The sequence below is a fragment of the Agrilus planipennis genome, unplaced genomic scaffold (genome assembly GCF_000699045.2).
Source record: "Agrilus planipennis isolate EAB-ADULT unplaced genomic scaffold, Apla_2.0 scaffold7, whole genome shotgun sequence".
In the NCBI taxonomy this organism is placed as follows: Eukaryota; Metazoa; Arthropoda; class Insecta; order Coleoptera; family Buprestidae; genus Agrilus; species Agrilus planipennis.
Genome location: NW_020439340.1, coordinates 3012352 through 3029663, shown reverse-complemented (window position 1 = coordinate 3029663; position 17312 = coordinate 3012352). Strand labels below are relative to the sequence as shown.

The 17312-nt window shown below is 34.0% G+C and overlaps 2 protein-coding genes across 5 annotated transcripts in view; one reads left to right on the top strand and one right to left on the bottom strand.

The window, feature by feature from the left end:
* The window catches only part of LOC108737683 (complexin), a 314656-nt gene that overhangs the window by 263115 nt on the left and 34229 nt on the right, over nucleotides 1-17312 (bottom strand). Inside the window, exon 1 of one of the 4 annotated variants that reach the window (XM_018470712.2) lies at nucleotides 15499-15521. The exons of the other annotated variants lie outside the window; for them this stretch is intronic. The gene's annotated coding sequence lies outside the window, so the exon portion shown is untranslated. Of the gene's footprint in view, nucleotides 1-15498; nucleotides 15522-17312 lie in introns of those variants that run through there. 4 annotated transcript variants of the gene reach the window in all.
* The window catches only part of LOC108737643 (protein Skeletor, isoforms B/C), a 41911-nt gene continuing 40261 nt past the window's right edge, over nucleotides 15663-17312 (top strand). Inside the window, exon 1 of the mRNA XM_025978747.1 lies at nucleotides 15663-15835. Within this exon, the coding sequence (XP_025834532.1) occupies nucleotides 15772-15835 (64 nt within the window). The 5' untranslated portion in view covers nucleotides 15663-15771. The remainder of the gene's footprint in view (nucleotides 15836-17312) is intronic.

Here is a 17312-nt window from a genome sequence, read left to right as displayed (position 1 = left end):
ACAGTGGGAGCGGCGGAAAAGAAAAGGTTAGAAGCGTTCGAAATGTGGTGTTATAGGCGGATGATGAGAATATCGTGGGTAGAAAAGGTTAGAAATGAAGAGGTATTGGAAAGAATAGGAGAACAGAGGATTCTATGGAAGTCAATATAAAATAGGCGAGATAGGTTGGTAGGACACCTTCTCAGGCATGAAGGTCTAGTCAGAGACATATTAGAGGCAGAAACAGGAGAACAGGAGGGGTAGAGGTAGACCTAGATTAGATTACTGTTCGCAAATAGTTAAGGATGTGGGCTGTTCTAGTTTAAGGGAAATGCGAAATTTAGCTCAGGATAGGAAAGAGTGGAGGTACGTGTCCAACCAGTCTTAGAACTGATGACTTTATGATGATGATGAGGACCTTCTACTAATGTTTCGCGGTTTACAACTGCTAAGAGAAATGTTTCTTTAACAGGTCTAATTTGTGTTAAACATGTTAATATAGTTTAATGTATTACTTCCTATTGGGGTGAATTATCCAATTGCCAAACACTTAGTTTATATTGTTTTGCAACTTCGATGTGTGTTTATTTATCGTAAAATTTATACATTCGTCAAGGAAACAAGAACTAAAATTAAACACCGATTCCATAACAACTTCTTAATTCATGTGATTTTGGCAGTAATAATTTTCTAAACGCTGATATCAGTTGAAACTAAAATTGTATTTGGGTCATCTGATTGCAAGTCAATGCGATTGCTATGTGATACTCTCTAAGAGTAACCATAATAAATATCTTGTTTTATTTAGATCAGTTTTAGTTTGACAAGTACAAATTTACAATCCCAACTTTTTAACTAGACCATTGGTTCGAGTTGTGGGTAAACTTTTCTTTAGAAACTTTTACTGATTGTGTTTTCAATATGACCCCTACAGTCGATGAAAAAGATATCCTGATGGACGATATTTTTTCTATCATTATTCTAATGATACTAAGAGCTTTCTTCATTTGAAGCTACAGAATAATTATACAAACGACAAATTTGCCAATTTTGAATGACTATTTTTTTACCATTTGTTTGTGTGGTTCTGATCCAGCCTTTAAAACTTATTCCTTACGGTTTATTTATCTAATTAATAATCCTTTAATATTTATCTTACACAACTAATTGCACAGTGTATTTATTCTTCAGTCTTTTCTTCAACTAATTACAACTGAATTATTAAATAAATATTAAACGAAGCATTGCGCTTGCGTTTCTATTGGCTGTTCAATTTTACTTCAATTCGAACTTCTTGTTATTCCTTGTGCGACTCCCAAGTAATGCCCTTATTATCTATACACATCCTAAATAACTTTACTAACAAGTACGAAACTGTTATGTGTCTGGTGCACATACGTCGATTATAATAATAAAAGTATTTCTGTGTGTTAAAATAGGGTGCTAGAAATTTTGGAATTTTAAAAGTTCGTTGGGTTTTTAAACGAACGACGAAGAAAATGAAGTATGAACTTTTGTTGCTCGGTCAATTTGTATTATTTATTCTTGTTAAAGGTACGTTAGTAGTCATATAATAAATTGCCATTAGAAAGAATATTAGAAACTGTTTTTCCGCAGCACGATAATAAAATTTCTATAAAGAAATTAATGTTTTAAAAAGTTTTTTTGCTTTTCGACTACAAAATTGTTGTGTTTGATGACTATGTTATCCTAAATAGAATGCGAGATGATGATAGTGAAATAATCCTCTTTAAAGAGGGTGGAGGTGTGAAAATTTTTCTTCGGTTTGTTCTTGGTCTGTTTTTCTTTTGTTTTTGGAAAAATAATCGTGAAAAATGGGATATCATCCCGTCATTCTACCGGATAATGTGTTTTTTATGGAAATGCGAGCCTTATTAAAACTTTTTCTCGCCAAGATAAAGTTGTTAACGGCTTATGAATATTTGAACAGAACAAGATAATCACGCAGTAAACGGTGCCTCGCTCGGAGGTCGTTAAGGAACGAATCGGAATCTATTCTCAAAAGAAGAAACCATTAAAAGTCATGTTGTTAAAGAGTGCATTCCGAAATTATACCGAAACTTTTTCCTTTACGTAATAAGAGTATCCGTTTCACAAGTACAGGTACAAAATTATTTTATTACAAAGCGTTTGTAATTCAGAAATTCGAAATTTAGCATATAATTCCAACACAAGCTATTATTATACTTCAGATAGGAACAGACGACTTTAATTTTACATTCCCATCCTAATTTACTGACAATTGTTTTATTGATTTATCATTAACATTAATTAATTAGCCAGATAGGTACCTATTAATCTTTTACTATTAATACTCGATACGTTTTTTACCTATGAATACAAAATGTTAATAAATAATTTAAAAACCATTTCTAAGAGTGGAGGATTATTTTATTGAAAAATTGTCTCTATTTTTTAATAGTTTTAAATTTATTATCATTATGTATCGAGTGGTTCTTTCTTCAATAATTACGAACTAATATCGGCATCTATCACCTTTTGCAATCGACAAGTCAATATATGTATAATGAGTGGAATATTAATTAGATTAAAGAAATTTCTCTAACACACACATTATCATTCTTATTAATCACATTTTCTCTAGATGTTTTGCACTACTTTCATTTTTTTTTCGCTAATATCTGTTCCAATACGATAGTTAAATGGGTCATACCTATGCATTCTTCATCTATGATAGTCTTAATTCAACAGTCTTTCTAAATGGTTGAAAACAATTAAGGCAATTTCTCCATTGCTTTTAGTCCTTTTTAAACAATTCTAGTACGTAAACATTTATATAGCACTTTGAGAGAACCAAACCCTTCCATCTTATTACTTTTTGGACAAACATTAGTATCTACAAAAAGAAAAGGCCATTCAAGAGCTTTAACATCCGTCAAAGTTACGAAAACTTATAATTTCTTCAATCGGCTAAATTAAAAATAATTTTGTACAGTTTCGTGATGATAAACTTTAAGTCTTTTTTAATCAATTATGAAGTATATAATTTTGTCTACATATGCATATTTGTTGGTGACATTTTCGATCGGAAATATCTGCCCACTATTGAGAAATTGAGGCATTATTTTGGTCTACGTTAAACTTGAAACCGGAATACGGAAACAATTTATTGACATTGTTCAATATCGATTTATGCAATAGGTACCTACTTTACCTATAGACATTAATTATTCAAATTAAACTTTAAGCAAGCAGAGACATGCCATTAATTAAAATTAATCACCATGCACGAAGAACTACCTGAAAGCCCTTTTTCAAACAACGTAGCATACGTTGTCAATAGCGAATTTCTCACTTCAATAATTATGCAAATTGCGAATTACTTTACACATATAATAATAAAAAGTTATAAATAGATACGGAAACAGCACAAATCTGGATTTACTTGAAGCAACAAGGAACATTAAAACTCAGATTTGAGTAAGTAAAAGTTCGCACAACATGAATACCTGTATCCGTAATAATCAGTTGTATAATACTTACATATTTATGACAGTTCACCGTCATCTTGTGAGAAATACAGCTAACTGTAGTAACAAGGGCCTTATTAAGGTTTCTACGCATGTTTATGGAGTGCTGATGAGATCTAATAATCATCATCATAAGGTCGTCAGTCCTGAAACCGGATGGACACGCACCTCCACTCTTTCTTATCCTGAGCTAATCTTCGCATTTTACTAAAACTAGAGCAACCCATATCCTTAACTATTTGCGAACAGTAATCTAATCTAGGTTTACCTCTACCCTCCCCTAACATCCGTTTCTGCCTCTAATATGTCTCTGACTAGACCTTCATGCCTAAGAAGGTGTCCTACCAACCTATCTCGCCTATTTCTTATAGACTGCCATAGAATCCTCTGTTCTCCTATTCTNGTTCTCTCATTTGATTTCTGAAAGACCTATCTCGACATTTTAAAAAATTCAACCTCCAAAGAGGAGAGGGTAAAAAGGTTTTGCAATTTCTGTTTGGGACAAACTTTATTTGTGGTTGAATTTACTTGAAACTTGGTATATATGCTGTTTGATATTATTAATCAAACGAAAAGAAGTTGCAACGTTTCCATGGGGTATATTTTATTTGTATTCGGATTTACTCGAAGGTTGCTCATTGTTGAAGTTAAGCAAATACGTGTTTTGGCAATTTTTAAAAATCAACCCTTAAGGATGAAATGTTGTTGGTACGTTTCTATTTGAAATCTAAGATAGCGACATTACATAAAATTAAAACGTTGTAGGGGTGAATTGGGAGTTAAAAGAATCCATAAGGAGAAACAATATTAATTTCTGCGAGCGAAGCCACGGGAAAAGCTAGTATTCATATGAAAAGTATTAACAAAAATTTTGATAACTAATTTTCTTTACTTTTCTTCTATACGACTAGATATACCAAACCACCACTGTGGGTTGATGCTCAACCTATTCACCGATATATATGCAGTTTTGTCCTTTACACCGTTCCTGAGTCCTTCTCATATTCCTACCACGTTTAGCCATTAAAGTAAATTAATACGTATACACATAGAAATCGCACCGCAGTTTATTTTACGTATAGCACGTTTGCTCAATCCAATGCGAAGGTTTCATTGCAGCATTTATGGACGGGAGACAGTTTCAGAGTCTCACACAAAAGGGTAAAACTGCTTTTTCTCTGGAGATGAAGCGTATCTTAAATCCGTAACATTTTAGTTGCTGTAAATTGATCAAATCAAAATTGTTATTCAAACAAAATTTATGCGAAAAAAGAGAGATCCAAAAACTGACTAATGAAAACTAACTTTTTTGTTGTAGTATTAGTTAAAAGTTTTAGAATTAGTATTAGATTCAACAAAAATGGACGATAGAAATAAGATAAACCAACGAAACGAGAGGACGAAGTCCGAAAAAGATCAGGATCGAAATGGACAGAAGATATGGATAAAACCTACGAAGAACTGAAAGAAAAGCAAAGAAGATAAGAAAGAATATCTTCATACCATCATGAAATCTTCAATCCTAAGACGGGCTGGACACGCACCTTCACTCTTTCCTATCCTGAACTAATCTTCGCATTTCCGTAAAACTAGAACGACCCACATCCTTAACTATTCGCGAACAATAATCTAATTTAGATCTATCTCTACCCCTCCTAACTCCCGTTTCTGCCTCCAATATTTCTCTAAACCTTCATGCCTGAGAAAGTCCTACTAACCTATCTCGCCTATTTCTTATTGGCTTCCATAGAGCCCTCTGTTCTCCTATTTTTTCTAATATCTCTTCATTTCTAACCTTCTCTATCCACAGTATCCTCAAAATTCGCCTGTAACACCACATTTCGAACGCTTCTAACCTTTTCTTTTCCGCAGCGCATACTGTCCACGTTTCGCACCCGTACAGCGCTGTCCTCCAAACATACACCTTTAACAACCTTTTTCGAATTTCTAAATTAACCGTGACTTCTTCTTATTGAAGGCGACTCGACCCTGCGCTATCCTCTGCCTTATATCCCTACTACTCCTTCCGTCCTGACTTATCTGACTTCCTAGATACCTAAAATCGACCACTTCTTCTAATTTTTCGTCTCCTATCTTTATAGTCGCTCTTTCCGTACTTTTTCTTCCCTTGCATACCAGTATTTTTGTTTTAAAGAAAGAACAGTAAAAACAAAATGAGTCAAACCGCTTTAATGGTGTCTATAATAATAATTATTTAAAAGATATAGTTCAATTCATACGTCTACGATGTTTTCTGGGACAAAATGTTGCTCAAGATTACCGCAAAACTAGACGACTGGCAAAAATGAAACATAACTATTAAATATCTAGAAACTCGTTATTATTTCGTGGGCAAGACGACGATCTTGTTCAATGCTCAAATTACCATTACGTAAAAACGTCGTTGGTTCTTTTTTTATAAATCTTCATTAACAGTATGCCGTAGTCGATCATCTTGTAATAAGCTTGTATCTATAGCTATACTTATGGGTGCACCAACCCAACTAACGTAAGGTTCGGCTTTCACTTTTGCGAACGGTCCCAACCGGCAAACAGTTGATAGCACCTCTGTCATTAATGCAAATGTCATCGAATGTATTACAATATACTACGACCCCGATTCTTTCTTTTTACATATTTTGGTGCTGTAACAGACTCGTTTTAATTGGGTACTTCTAACGTACGGCTTCCTTTGCTATTTTTTCTGCCTTTTACTTTTACCTGCATTGAATCAAAATTTACCAAATTTTCACCAAACTCTATTTAAAACAAAAACAGCTTACTTATAATTTTGCACATTATGATATAATAATATAGCAATGTTTGGAGGTATATTAAAATAATTTTAAATTTAAATCATTTCTTTGGTATGATTATAAACAATTACCGTGAATATAACGTCGCAGCTTTCACTTCAATTAGATGGCATTTTCAAATGATTTAAATAATATGAGAAAGTTGTAGTGCAGAAATTTTTACAACAAAAACGCTCGAACAGGATATGAAAATGCTCCAATAAATGTACTCATTAATAAAATACAGTAACTGCCGTATAATTTACATTTTCCAGTCGATTAGATTATTAGGTGTTTATATAAATTTATGTGCAACATACCACTTTTGCGGTCTTATTTTTCTAACCGACTTTAAACGTTTCTATTTTCCACTTGATTGTTTTATGGTTTGCTACCCTATTTCAGTTCTACTAATATATATAAACAATTTATTCCTTTAAACTTTGTTGTTCTCATACGCGGCAGATTTTTCCTCGATTTTAGGTGCAAGTATTATGTGTATGAATAGAGGTCCTTAAATTAGTAACTACTTAATTGTACAAATTACAAACGGTGAAAGCGAGAATTAAATACAAAATGTGTAGGTCAATTGTCAGATAAAATGCTAATAGCTGAGCTGACATATACGAACAAAAAACTCAGTTCCTGACCTCAAGAATATTAAATAACATAATCAATTATAAAAACAAACTTATATATAGTTACTACCCTTTTCCAGTTCGTTATAAAGAATAATCGTACTCTGAGAAAGGATCTGCAATCTACAAGAGGGAAGCAGTAATAAAAAATGGAAAAAGATTCAACAAAAATTTAAAACAGAACAGAGCCACTTGAGATACGTTAATATTTCTGCAATATTTTTAATAAGCAAGCAAAGTCTGTAAACAACATCCTATGATGGAAAAATTTGACTATGCAGTACCTTTCTTTCGAAACCACCGATATAAATCCCCTCGCGATTGAAAATCAGTTTCAAGAAAGACTTTTACTCGTTGCAAATGATAAACTTACAGCAACTGTTCCCACACTCAGAGAAGGCAAAGTTTTTTGCTTTTTCGCGTGGACTATTTTGTGGAATTGTCTTCTTTGAAATCGAGCCACATGATTCAAACCCCTAATAAATATGTAGCGAGCACGAGCGTATTTGTGGGCGATCAAGCAATTAAACAGTTCCAAGAAAAAATAAACTATCCGGACGTTTCCCAGAAGGTTCCCGAAAGTAAACAAATGAGTATTTAAAGGAAGAGACGATCGCCGAGAGGAGTAGAAATAAATTGACCGTTGCAGAAGTAAATACAGAAATAAACTGATAGTGATAGCAGTGAAATAAATAGCGCAGTGAATAGTGATATATCAACAGTAGTGTAAATAAATAGAATAATTAGTAACCTAAGTTTAGTAATAATTTAATAGTGTTTTGAAGTTCTTTAATAATTAGTGTAAATAAATAGTTTTTGTGGTTATCAGTCTAAGAAGTTAATTTTGTTAATCCCACGAACATTCAATATTGTTGTAACAACTATTCTGCAGTGATTTAAAAAATTTAATTTATTTAAACATACAAGTATTTTTTGCAAAAAAAAATTTAAAACAATGCCTTTTTGGCGTGTAATAGATACACTTTGTTCAATTTCACATGGAATTTTATTCAAGATGTTCTGGATAATAAGAAAGAATCACTGTTTTTATTGGAACCAATTTGATCAAAATAACTCTATTTAGGAAAGCACTTATGGATCGAAGACGAAAGAAAAAAAGAGCAGAAAAAGCCGTGACTGTCCAATACATTTTAATTTGTATTCAGATCGCGTTGTAAAATGTTCCGTAGGATTTTACTAATACTACATTTCCATGATCGGAATTCACTTATTTTGCGATTTCCAACACATGACGTCTAAATAGGAAGGAATGGGACAATTTATGTCAATATTATTCTTACATGCAACGCAACATCGACATTTACTGATTTATTAGAAGCAACATTTGCGTATTTGTAAAGTAAAAATAACATAGGATGTTTTCGAACAATATGCCAGCCCTGTCTCATCAGTGATGGTTGAAAACTTTTCAGATGGAGTTATCACAATCACATATAAAACCACATTTTAAGTAATGAATGGAAATAAAACTATGAAGGAATACCTAATAAATTAGCGTTGTTATGTAGGTTCTCTTGTTGCTTCAGAAGCAGCCATTTTTAATTATTGTTAAAACAAGAAAAACTAGAATAATTTCACTGTCATTTTACTTACTACATTTGAAACGTTAAATACTATTATTTGTTTCAAAACAGTACACTTTATGTGTATACTTCGCGTGTTTCGTTAAAACCAAATTGTTGTACTGAGAGGCCAACATGGAAACTACTATAAATACATCCTAATGAATTTGAAAACACTTTAGCAACTTACGGGTCCAGAATCATACCTACAGTTTGGCAAAGCAACTACTTCGCAATAATGTGTAGGTAGATGCGAAGTGCTTATGTTCACGAACAAAAGAAAAAACTTAATTCATCTAACTAGCCTACGTTTTAATAGCAATAATTTTACCACTGCGATGGCAGATTTAAATTAAAGTAGAACAGTAAACTAACAAAAACATTGCGTAAATTGTCAGATAAGGAACCTTATAGATAGATAATGCAATATTAATTTGAAATCATTTTTTCGATTTTTTATTTACCCACTACAAACTACCTCAAATTAATGAGGGAAAAATTGTTGCTGGTGACACCTCCGTCGGGAATAGAACCCGGGACCTTTGGCTTTGCGCACCAATGTTTTGACCACTATAAGTAACTAACAATGTCATAGGATTTATAGATAGATATTTGTTTTGTACTCCATCGATTACTTTGCACTCTGATCATCCCCATATTTCCGCTTTTCCTTGAACAACCCTTTCAGATATGCTCCATACTTTCCTTAACACTGCAGTTATCTTTCTTTTTTAAGTTTCTTATTATAAAGTATCCTCTATGAAGTTATGGTGTGACAAACGTACCTGTCTATTTTTAGGAGTGCAATTACATATTTGTAAAGTAGCTGTATCAGGTAGGTACCTTATTTTATGACTAATATAAACTTTATACATATAAAATGGTATAATAACGGTAATAAGAAGCCTTGAGTTCGCGAATCATTCTCGCACTAATCTGCCTTTTTATTATAATACGCATTTTGCAACATCACCACTTGAAATGTTTCTTCCAATTAATCTTTTATTAATGAACAATAACACTTGCTTATAGAGTGTGCAGGTATTATCCTGCCAATGCTAAGAGGACCTTAAAGAAATATATTTCGAGCGCTTTATCGTCCGTTTCAATTTTTTTAATGAATGGTTTATTTCAAAAGTCAATTCTCGTCCTCGACACGAATATACGTGCGCAGATTCATCGCTGCTATTATGACAATCTAACGAAAAGAGAATAATTAAGTTTATTAAACATTCCCACATCTCGCACGCTCTTTCTGCCGCTTTTCGCTGTTTTTCGTCGCCAATTAAACAAACGTACGGATGGAAAGACATACAGTGGTATATACTACACGACAATGCAAGATGCAAGCGAGCCATGACACAGAAACCTCTTCTGAAACCTCTCCCGCGAGAGGAGATGAAAATGAAAAGGACCCTGGCACAAAGCTCTCATCTACACATCAACTGGGCCCCCAATATCTACACACTCGGGAAGATAGGTGCTATTGCATTTTTCACCGCTATTAAGATGCTTCTGTGCTTGCGAACGATTCATTTGAAAATTCGAGAAAGGCGGTTAAAGGTGTATGTTTGGAGCGCGGCTCTGTACGTGTTCGAAACATGGACGGTGGGCGCGGCGGATAAGAAAAGGTTAGAGGCGTTCGAAATGTGGTGTTACAGGCGAATGATGAGGATATCGTGGGTAGAAAAGGTTAGAAATGAAAAGGTATTAGAAAGAATAGGAGAACAGAGTACTCTATGGAAGTCAATAAGAAATAGGCGAGATAGCTTGGTGGGACACCTTCTCAGGCATATGAAAGTCCAATCAGAGACATGTTAGAGGCAGATACGGGAGTTAGAAGGAGTAGAGTTAGACCTAGATTAGATTACAGTCCGCAAGTAGTTAAGGATGTGGGTTGTTCTAGTTTTAGGAAAATGCGAAGATTAACTCAGGATAGGAAAGAGTAGAGATGCGTTTCCAACTAGTCATAGGACTGACGACCTTATGATGATGATGATGTAGAATCTCGCCGATTACTGGTCTAATTTTAGGTAAAACGGATCTTGATAGACGGACAGATGGACAGCAAAGGGTTCTTTTTTTCATTTTTAGGTACAGAATATTAAACTTTTCAGATAATATCAATATGTATATTGATTTCAGTAATCAAAAAGAAGTATCCGGATACTATCCAGCTTTCAGTTAATAGTATAGAAGCTTTCGATGTCAAAAATCGACGATTTCCATTTACTTTATAGCATTTTTTTATTCGATTTTGCAAGGTACTTTCTCTTGTAGTAAAGTGATGAAATAATTTTTTCTACACATGTCCCATCGTACAGGATATTCATTGAAGCTCTTTTAAAATTTAGGGACGAAAATAGAGTAGGTTATATTTAACCTCTTTTATCGTGTTGGGTGTTCGTTGGAGCTCTTTTAAAGTGTAGAAAATAAAAGGAGAGGATATATTTGTCCTCTTTTATTAATTTTCGAGTAATACCGATAGAAATGCAAAATGTCCCGATTGTAACTCACTTTTAACCAGGGGGTCCAATTAATGCGTGTTCATTTAACACGCAAAATTGCACGCCTCAAGATGAAACCAAAGATAACGAAAGTCAACGAACTTTCGTAATGATGGGTTTGATTGCTAATCGAACCGCGTCTTTATATTATGTAGGATACATGGCTACATTATATGCTTCACCTTGAAGAGAAATAGTGAAAACGATGAGTACCTACCTAACAGAGTAACACAAAACTTATTCGAAAACAAACTGAAACTGTCACTTGACGTTTTGCAAGTATTTTATATTTTGAAATGTCACGTAAGAAAATCAATTTTTTTAAAATTTAACACCTTGGTATTAATTAATTTTCTTCCACTCCCCTGAGCAAATGCTAATATTCATGCAATTCACTGTAAAATATTTTAATTTATCCTTGTGATTCCACATGACAGATTACATTCTCCATCAATTTGCCTTCCCTTATTATTATACTTTCTTGGAAAAAATCCCGTTCGAGGATCTCATAACCATTCTTAATTGGATTAATATTGAGCTTCCAGGTCATGTTGTAAAGAATTTCCTTACTTTTCTGAGCGTTTTTAAGCTTCCTTATCTCGAAACAAAAAATGGAACCCATTATAGGATCACTTTTTGTTATTTGCCTGACTGTCCATCAAGATCCATTTTCTCAAGAACTGATAGAGGTATCGATTGAAGATTAATATCAAACAGCAAGCAAGACTTATTGCCCCATAGTTCAATTAACACTAACTTCAAGGCTGATTAATTTATTAAAACCCCCATAAGGTACTTTCCGTTCACCTACAAATTTGAACTTTATCCCGAAGGAAATTTGTGTGATGTGGAATTATTAGTTTTGGGAAACTAGAGTTGAAGGTTTCCTTCATACAGCGTAGAGCAGAAGCTGTTTCACGAATATTGTTCAATTTCCCATTAAATTCTTACACTTAATTTCTTAAAACCCCTTATACCTATACCTAATGGCATAGAAGTGAACAAAGAAATGATTTTACATTGGTGATAATACCAAAGGCTACATCGACATCGTTCCATTACTAAAACTCTTTTCGCATTTATGAGATCTGTTCAAAAAGTAAAGCGACTTTTGAATTTCCACAGATTAAATGTTCAGTTAATTTTTGACAGTTGCTTTGCTTGCACGTGTTTTCGCTCGTCTTCGATTTTCGCCAGTTCTAAAAAATGGATCAAAGAATCTGTATCAGTATTAGTCAATCATCGAATCACGGTTAAAGAAGTTACTGAGGACCTAAACATATCGATTGGTTCCTGCCATTCGATTTTTACCAATGATTTGGGCATGAGAAGGGTCGCCGAAAAATTCGTACCAAAATTGCTCAATTCCGACCAAAAACAGTATCGCATTAACATTGCTAAGGAGCTGTTGGACTCTGTTCGCGATGGCCGAAATTTGCTCCAGAGGGTCATAACTGATGACGAATCATAGATTTATGGTTATGACGTGGAAACCAAAGCTCAATCATACTAATGAAAGCTGCCACACGAGCCAAGACCGAAAAGAGTGCGCCATGTTGGGTCGAATGTGAAGATTTTTCTTACAGTTTTCTTCGATTGCAGGGACATGGTGCATCATGAGTTCTTGCCACAGGATAAAAAGGTCAATAAGAAATATTACCTGCATGTTAAGCGCAATTTGCGCGCAAAGCAATCCGCCAGAAACGCTGGGATTTGTGGAAGAACAAAAATTTGCTTTTGCAACATGATAACGCCCCCGATCACACATCGTTGCTTGTGCGCGAAGTTTTGCCCAAAAACAACACACTAATAATGCCGCAGCCACCGTATTCACCAGATCTGCCCCCTTGTGACTTTTTCTTGTTCCCGAAACTGAAGAGGCCCATGAAAGGACCACGCTATGCTGTGATTGAGGAGATAAAGACGGCATCGAAAGAGGAGCTAAACAAAATCACAAAAAATGATTTTTTGAAGTTGGTACAAGTGTATAATATCTGGTGGGGATTACAAGATAGATATTCATAAATAATTTTTGAAAAAACACAAAATTTGCGATACTTTTTGAATAGACCTCGTATGACGTTTGATTTTTGTATCAATGCATACTTATCATCGGATGTCACTATAATGCCCTTATCCGATACCCACATCTAGTTTAAATGTGACAGATGATATGCGTACCTATTTTTCAACGACAAAGGACAATGGTGAGATATCTCTCTGTCAGAAGCATCCTACGTAATGTACCTATCTACCTATTGGTATGTGCAAGAAGAGAAAATACCCCTTTACAGAAGACTTTGTATAGAATTGTGTATCCATTTCCTATTCAAACAAGTTTTCGACAAATGGAACAAACTTCAAACCGTTTTAACGCTGAATTAAACGAACTGAATCATTAATTATCATCAAATATTTATAGATCTTCGAAACAGCTGATTGACTTAAATTCGAATCGATTTTTTTTTTCACGCGAACCAAAGATGCACCCTGATGTAGGGTAATAGTATACGTAAATAAAATATATCTATCGATGAAACTAAATACTGGAACAATGAAACTAAATGGAACAATTATTTTAGATAATTAGGCAATTAGAAATAATAATAACAACAACTGCTGTCAGTATGTTACCTAATATTAAACTGCATATTGATTTTCGACAAAAACCGTTCTGTACTGAAGTCTGATTAAAAAGGTTGTTTATTCAATTGGACAGGCGCAATCATCATGTACACTGTTCTGAATAATGAAACAGCTGGGCAATTGCCTACATTACAACCATTTCGAATAAGATAATTAAATTGTAAACGACAAAAACGCGCCCAAAAAGTAAAATTCATTTAAATCTGTCTTTCTCTATCTAAATGTCAACTTATAAAACAAGAAAGTCAACTATTTTGTTCTTCTGCAACTATGAATAAAACAATGTTACAACAAAAGTAGTTAATGTTGTTAAATATTAACTGTCAAGAGAAATTAAAGATCTTGTTATAGACCAGTTGGAATCAGGGTCAAGTTAAACAAGTTTAAGAACACCACGCCCTAGCAAATTGTTCTAATCTATTTCAAAACGACTTGTACACACAACACGAAGGCTAAATAAAATGCATTTTAAATGAACAATTCTTTAAAATATCATCGACCTAATGATAATTATGCGAACAGGTTTAACCTACACTGACGTTAGCAGTTTTCCACTAAACCCTACATGAATGATCGATTATCACGTTTAATGGTTTGCAGGTACCAAAAATTAAATTACTATACGATTTTATAATAAATGCAGACACACCCTAGAAATTTTCGAAATTATTTGGTTTCCTTTAAAGTAAACCATTTCTTAAATAATTTCATCAGAAATAATAAAAACGTTACAACAAAAATGTCACACCATCAGGAGTTTACCTACTAAATTGTGATGATTGTGTTGAAATATACGCTGCACAAACAGATACGTCATTTTCAGAGAGAATAAAAGAACACAGAAAAAGTTTTAAAAATTAAACACCAGCTATGTTTACTTACTCTAAATATTTAAGTAAGTAACAAAAAGCAAAGGCTTTATAATAATATGAAAATTTTATATGTTGAAGACAAAGGTCGGAGAATAAACCTAAGTATTACAAATTCCATAAATTAATAAATTAAAAAACAATGAAGTATTTTAAAGTGGTAAATATTTTGTAGCTGTATAATAATAAATACATATTAAAATTAAGGGGATGCTTGTATGATACACATTTTATTAGAAGGAAAAAACACTAGGCAGGGGTTGTTTTTCTATTATACAGAGTGAGATAGAAAGAAGGATAATTTAACAGGACGCAAAAACCGAAATTAAATGGTGACGAGAAAAGAAGAGTGTCACCGAATGGAGGCGTCATTTCTTGTGGTAGCTCCACACTTTTTGTCTCTCCACGGTGATATATTGTGCATAGTTCTATGCCGCAAAGCTTTTCACTAGCTTGCTGCCCAGGACCGACACTGGAACGGGATTTAAAAGCTTTGGCCAACTCGGCAGCGAAAGGATTTTAACCCTAATCTTCACTCCATCCTCATTTACTAATGCGCTTCTGATTTTAAAGACAGAAAACTTAATCCCAAATCTGATATTCGTCACAATATTCTGCAAATACCTAAGCAACACACAAAAGTTTATGACGAAAACCGAACGTTTTATAAATATTCACATTGTAAAAAGGCGCACATGTGTGCAAATGCGAATGATTACACAAGTCGCAATTCATTATGGTTTCTTAATCATCTTTTTTTAATGGAGTGCTATTTCATTTCGAGGCCAGCAAAAGATATTTCAGTTTTCCTTCAAAATTAGCTCAAGATAATTCACCGACGTGAAGAAACGCTAAGACATTTATTTTTCTTTCTCAATAATTCTAAAAGAGGATCAAGCAATAAGTAAAAAAATAAAAATTACAAAACGTAATTTTTTTTAGTTCTATCTATTTCTCTCTTAAACTAACCTTTTGGTTGATGCTGTATTTGAGTAGGTAGGCTGTATTCTTGTTGATATTAAATAAGTACACTATCATACATATATATTATAAATAAATTTTCCTGTTTTGATGTACGTTTGTGCACTAACAATAACACCTTGTTGTTGTATGACATCGAAAGAGAAGGGAACTCAAGAGTGGGAACATATAGTTCTTGTAGATTTCCATCAGTGAGATTTAAGTGAAAGACAGTTTGAAACTAAAAACAGTGCAAGTGAGACCTCAGTGTAATTGACAAAAATGGTGAACGGGACAAGAAATAATGTGATGGGTAGTGCGGTTGTCATATTTTGGATTTTTATGTGTAAGTAGTACAATTACGAAAAAAAAATATTTTGTAATAATTTATTATTTAAATGTTATGGTGTGACAAACGTACCTGTCTATTTTTAGGAGTGCAATTACATATTTGTAAAGTAGCTGTATCAGGTAGGTACCTTATTTTATGACTAATATAAACTTTATACATATAAAATGGTATAATAACGGTAATAAGAAGCCTTGAGTTCGCGAATCATTCTCGCACTAATCTGCCTTTTTATTATAATACGCATTTTGCAACATCACCACTTGAAATGTTTCTTCCAATTAATCTTTTATTAATGAACAATAACACTTGCTTATAGAGTGTGCAGGTATTATCCTGCCAATGCTAAGAGGACCTTAAAGAAATATATTTCGAGCGCTTTATCGTCCGTTTCAATTTTTTTAATGAATGGTTTATTTCAAAAGTCAATTCTCGTCCTCGACACGAATATACGTGCGCAGATTCATCGCTGCTATTATGACAATCTAACGAAAAGAGAATAATTAAGTTTATTAAACATTCCCACATCTCGCACGCTCTTTCTGCCGCTTTTCGCTGTTTTTCGTCGCCAATTAAACAAACGTACGGATGGAAAGACATACAGTGGTATATACTACACGACAATGCAAGATGCAAGCGAGCCATGACACAGAAACCTCTTCTGAAACCTCTCCCGCGAGAGGAGATGAAAATGAAAAGGACCCTGGCACAAAGCTCTCATCTACACATCAACTGGGCCCCCAATATCTACACACTCGGGAAGATAGGTGCTATTGCATTTTTCACCGCTATTAAGATGCTTCTGTGCTTGCGAACGATTCATTTGAAAATTCGAGAAAGGCGGTTAAAGGTGTATGTTTGGAGCGCGGCTCTGTACGTGTTCGAAACATGGACGGTGGGCGCGGCGGATAAGAAAAGGTTAGAGGCGTTCGAAATGTGGTGTTACAGGCGAATGATGAGGATATCGTGGGTAGAAAAGGTTAGAAATGAAAAGGTATTAGAAAGAATAGGAGAACAGAGTACTCTATGGAAGTCAATAAGAAATAGGCGAGATAGCTTGGTGGGACACCTTCTCAGGCATATGAAAGTCCAATCAGAGACATGTTAGAGGCAGATACGGGAGTTAGAAGGAGTAGAGTTAGACCTAGATTAGATTACAGTCCGCAAGTAGTTAAGGATGTGGGTTGTTCTAGTTTTAGGAAAATGCGAAGATTAACTCAGGATAGGAAAGAGTAGAGATGCGTTTCCAACTAGTCATAGGACTGACGACCTTATGATGATGATGATGTAGAATCTCGCCGATTACTGGTCTAATTTTAGGTAAAACGGATCTTGATAGACGGACAGATGGACAGCAAAGGGTTCTTTTTTTCATTTTTAGGTACAGAATATTAAACTTTTCAGATAATATCAATATGTATATTGATTTCAGTAATCAAAAAGAAGTATCCGGATACTATCCAGCTACTTCTTT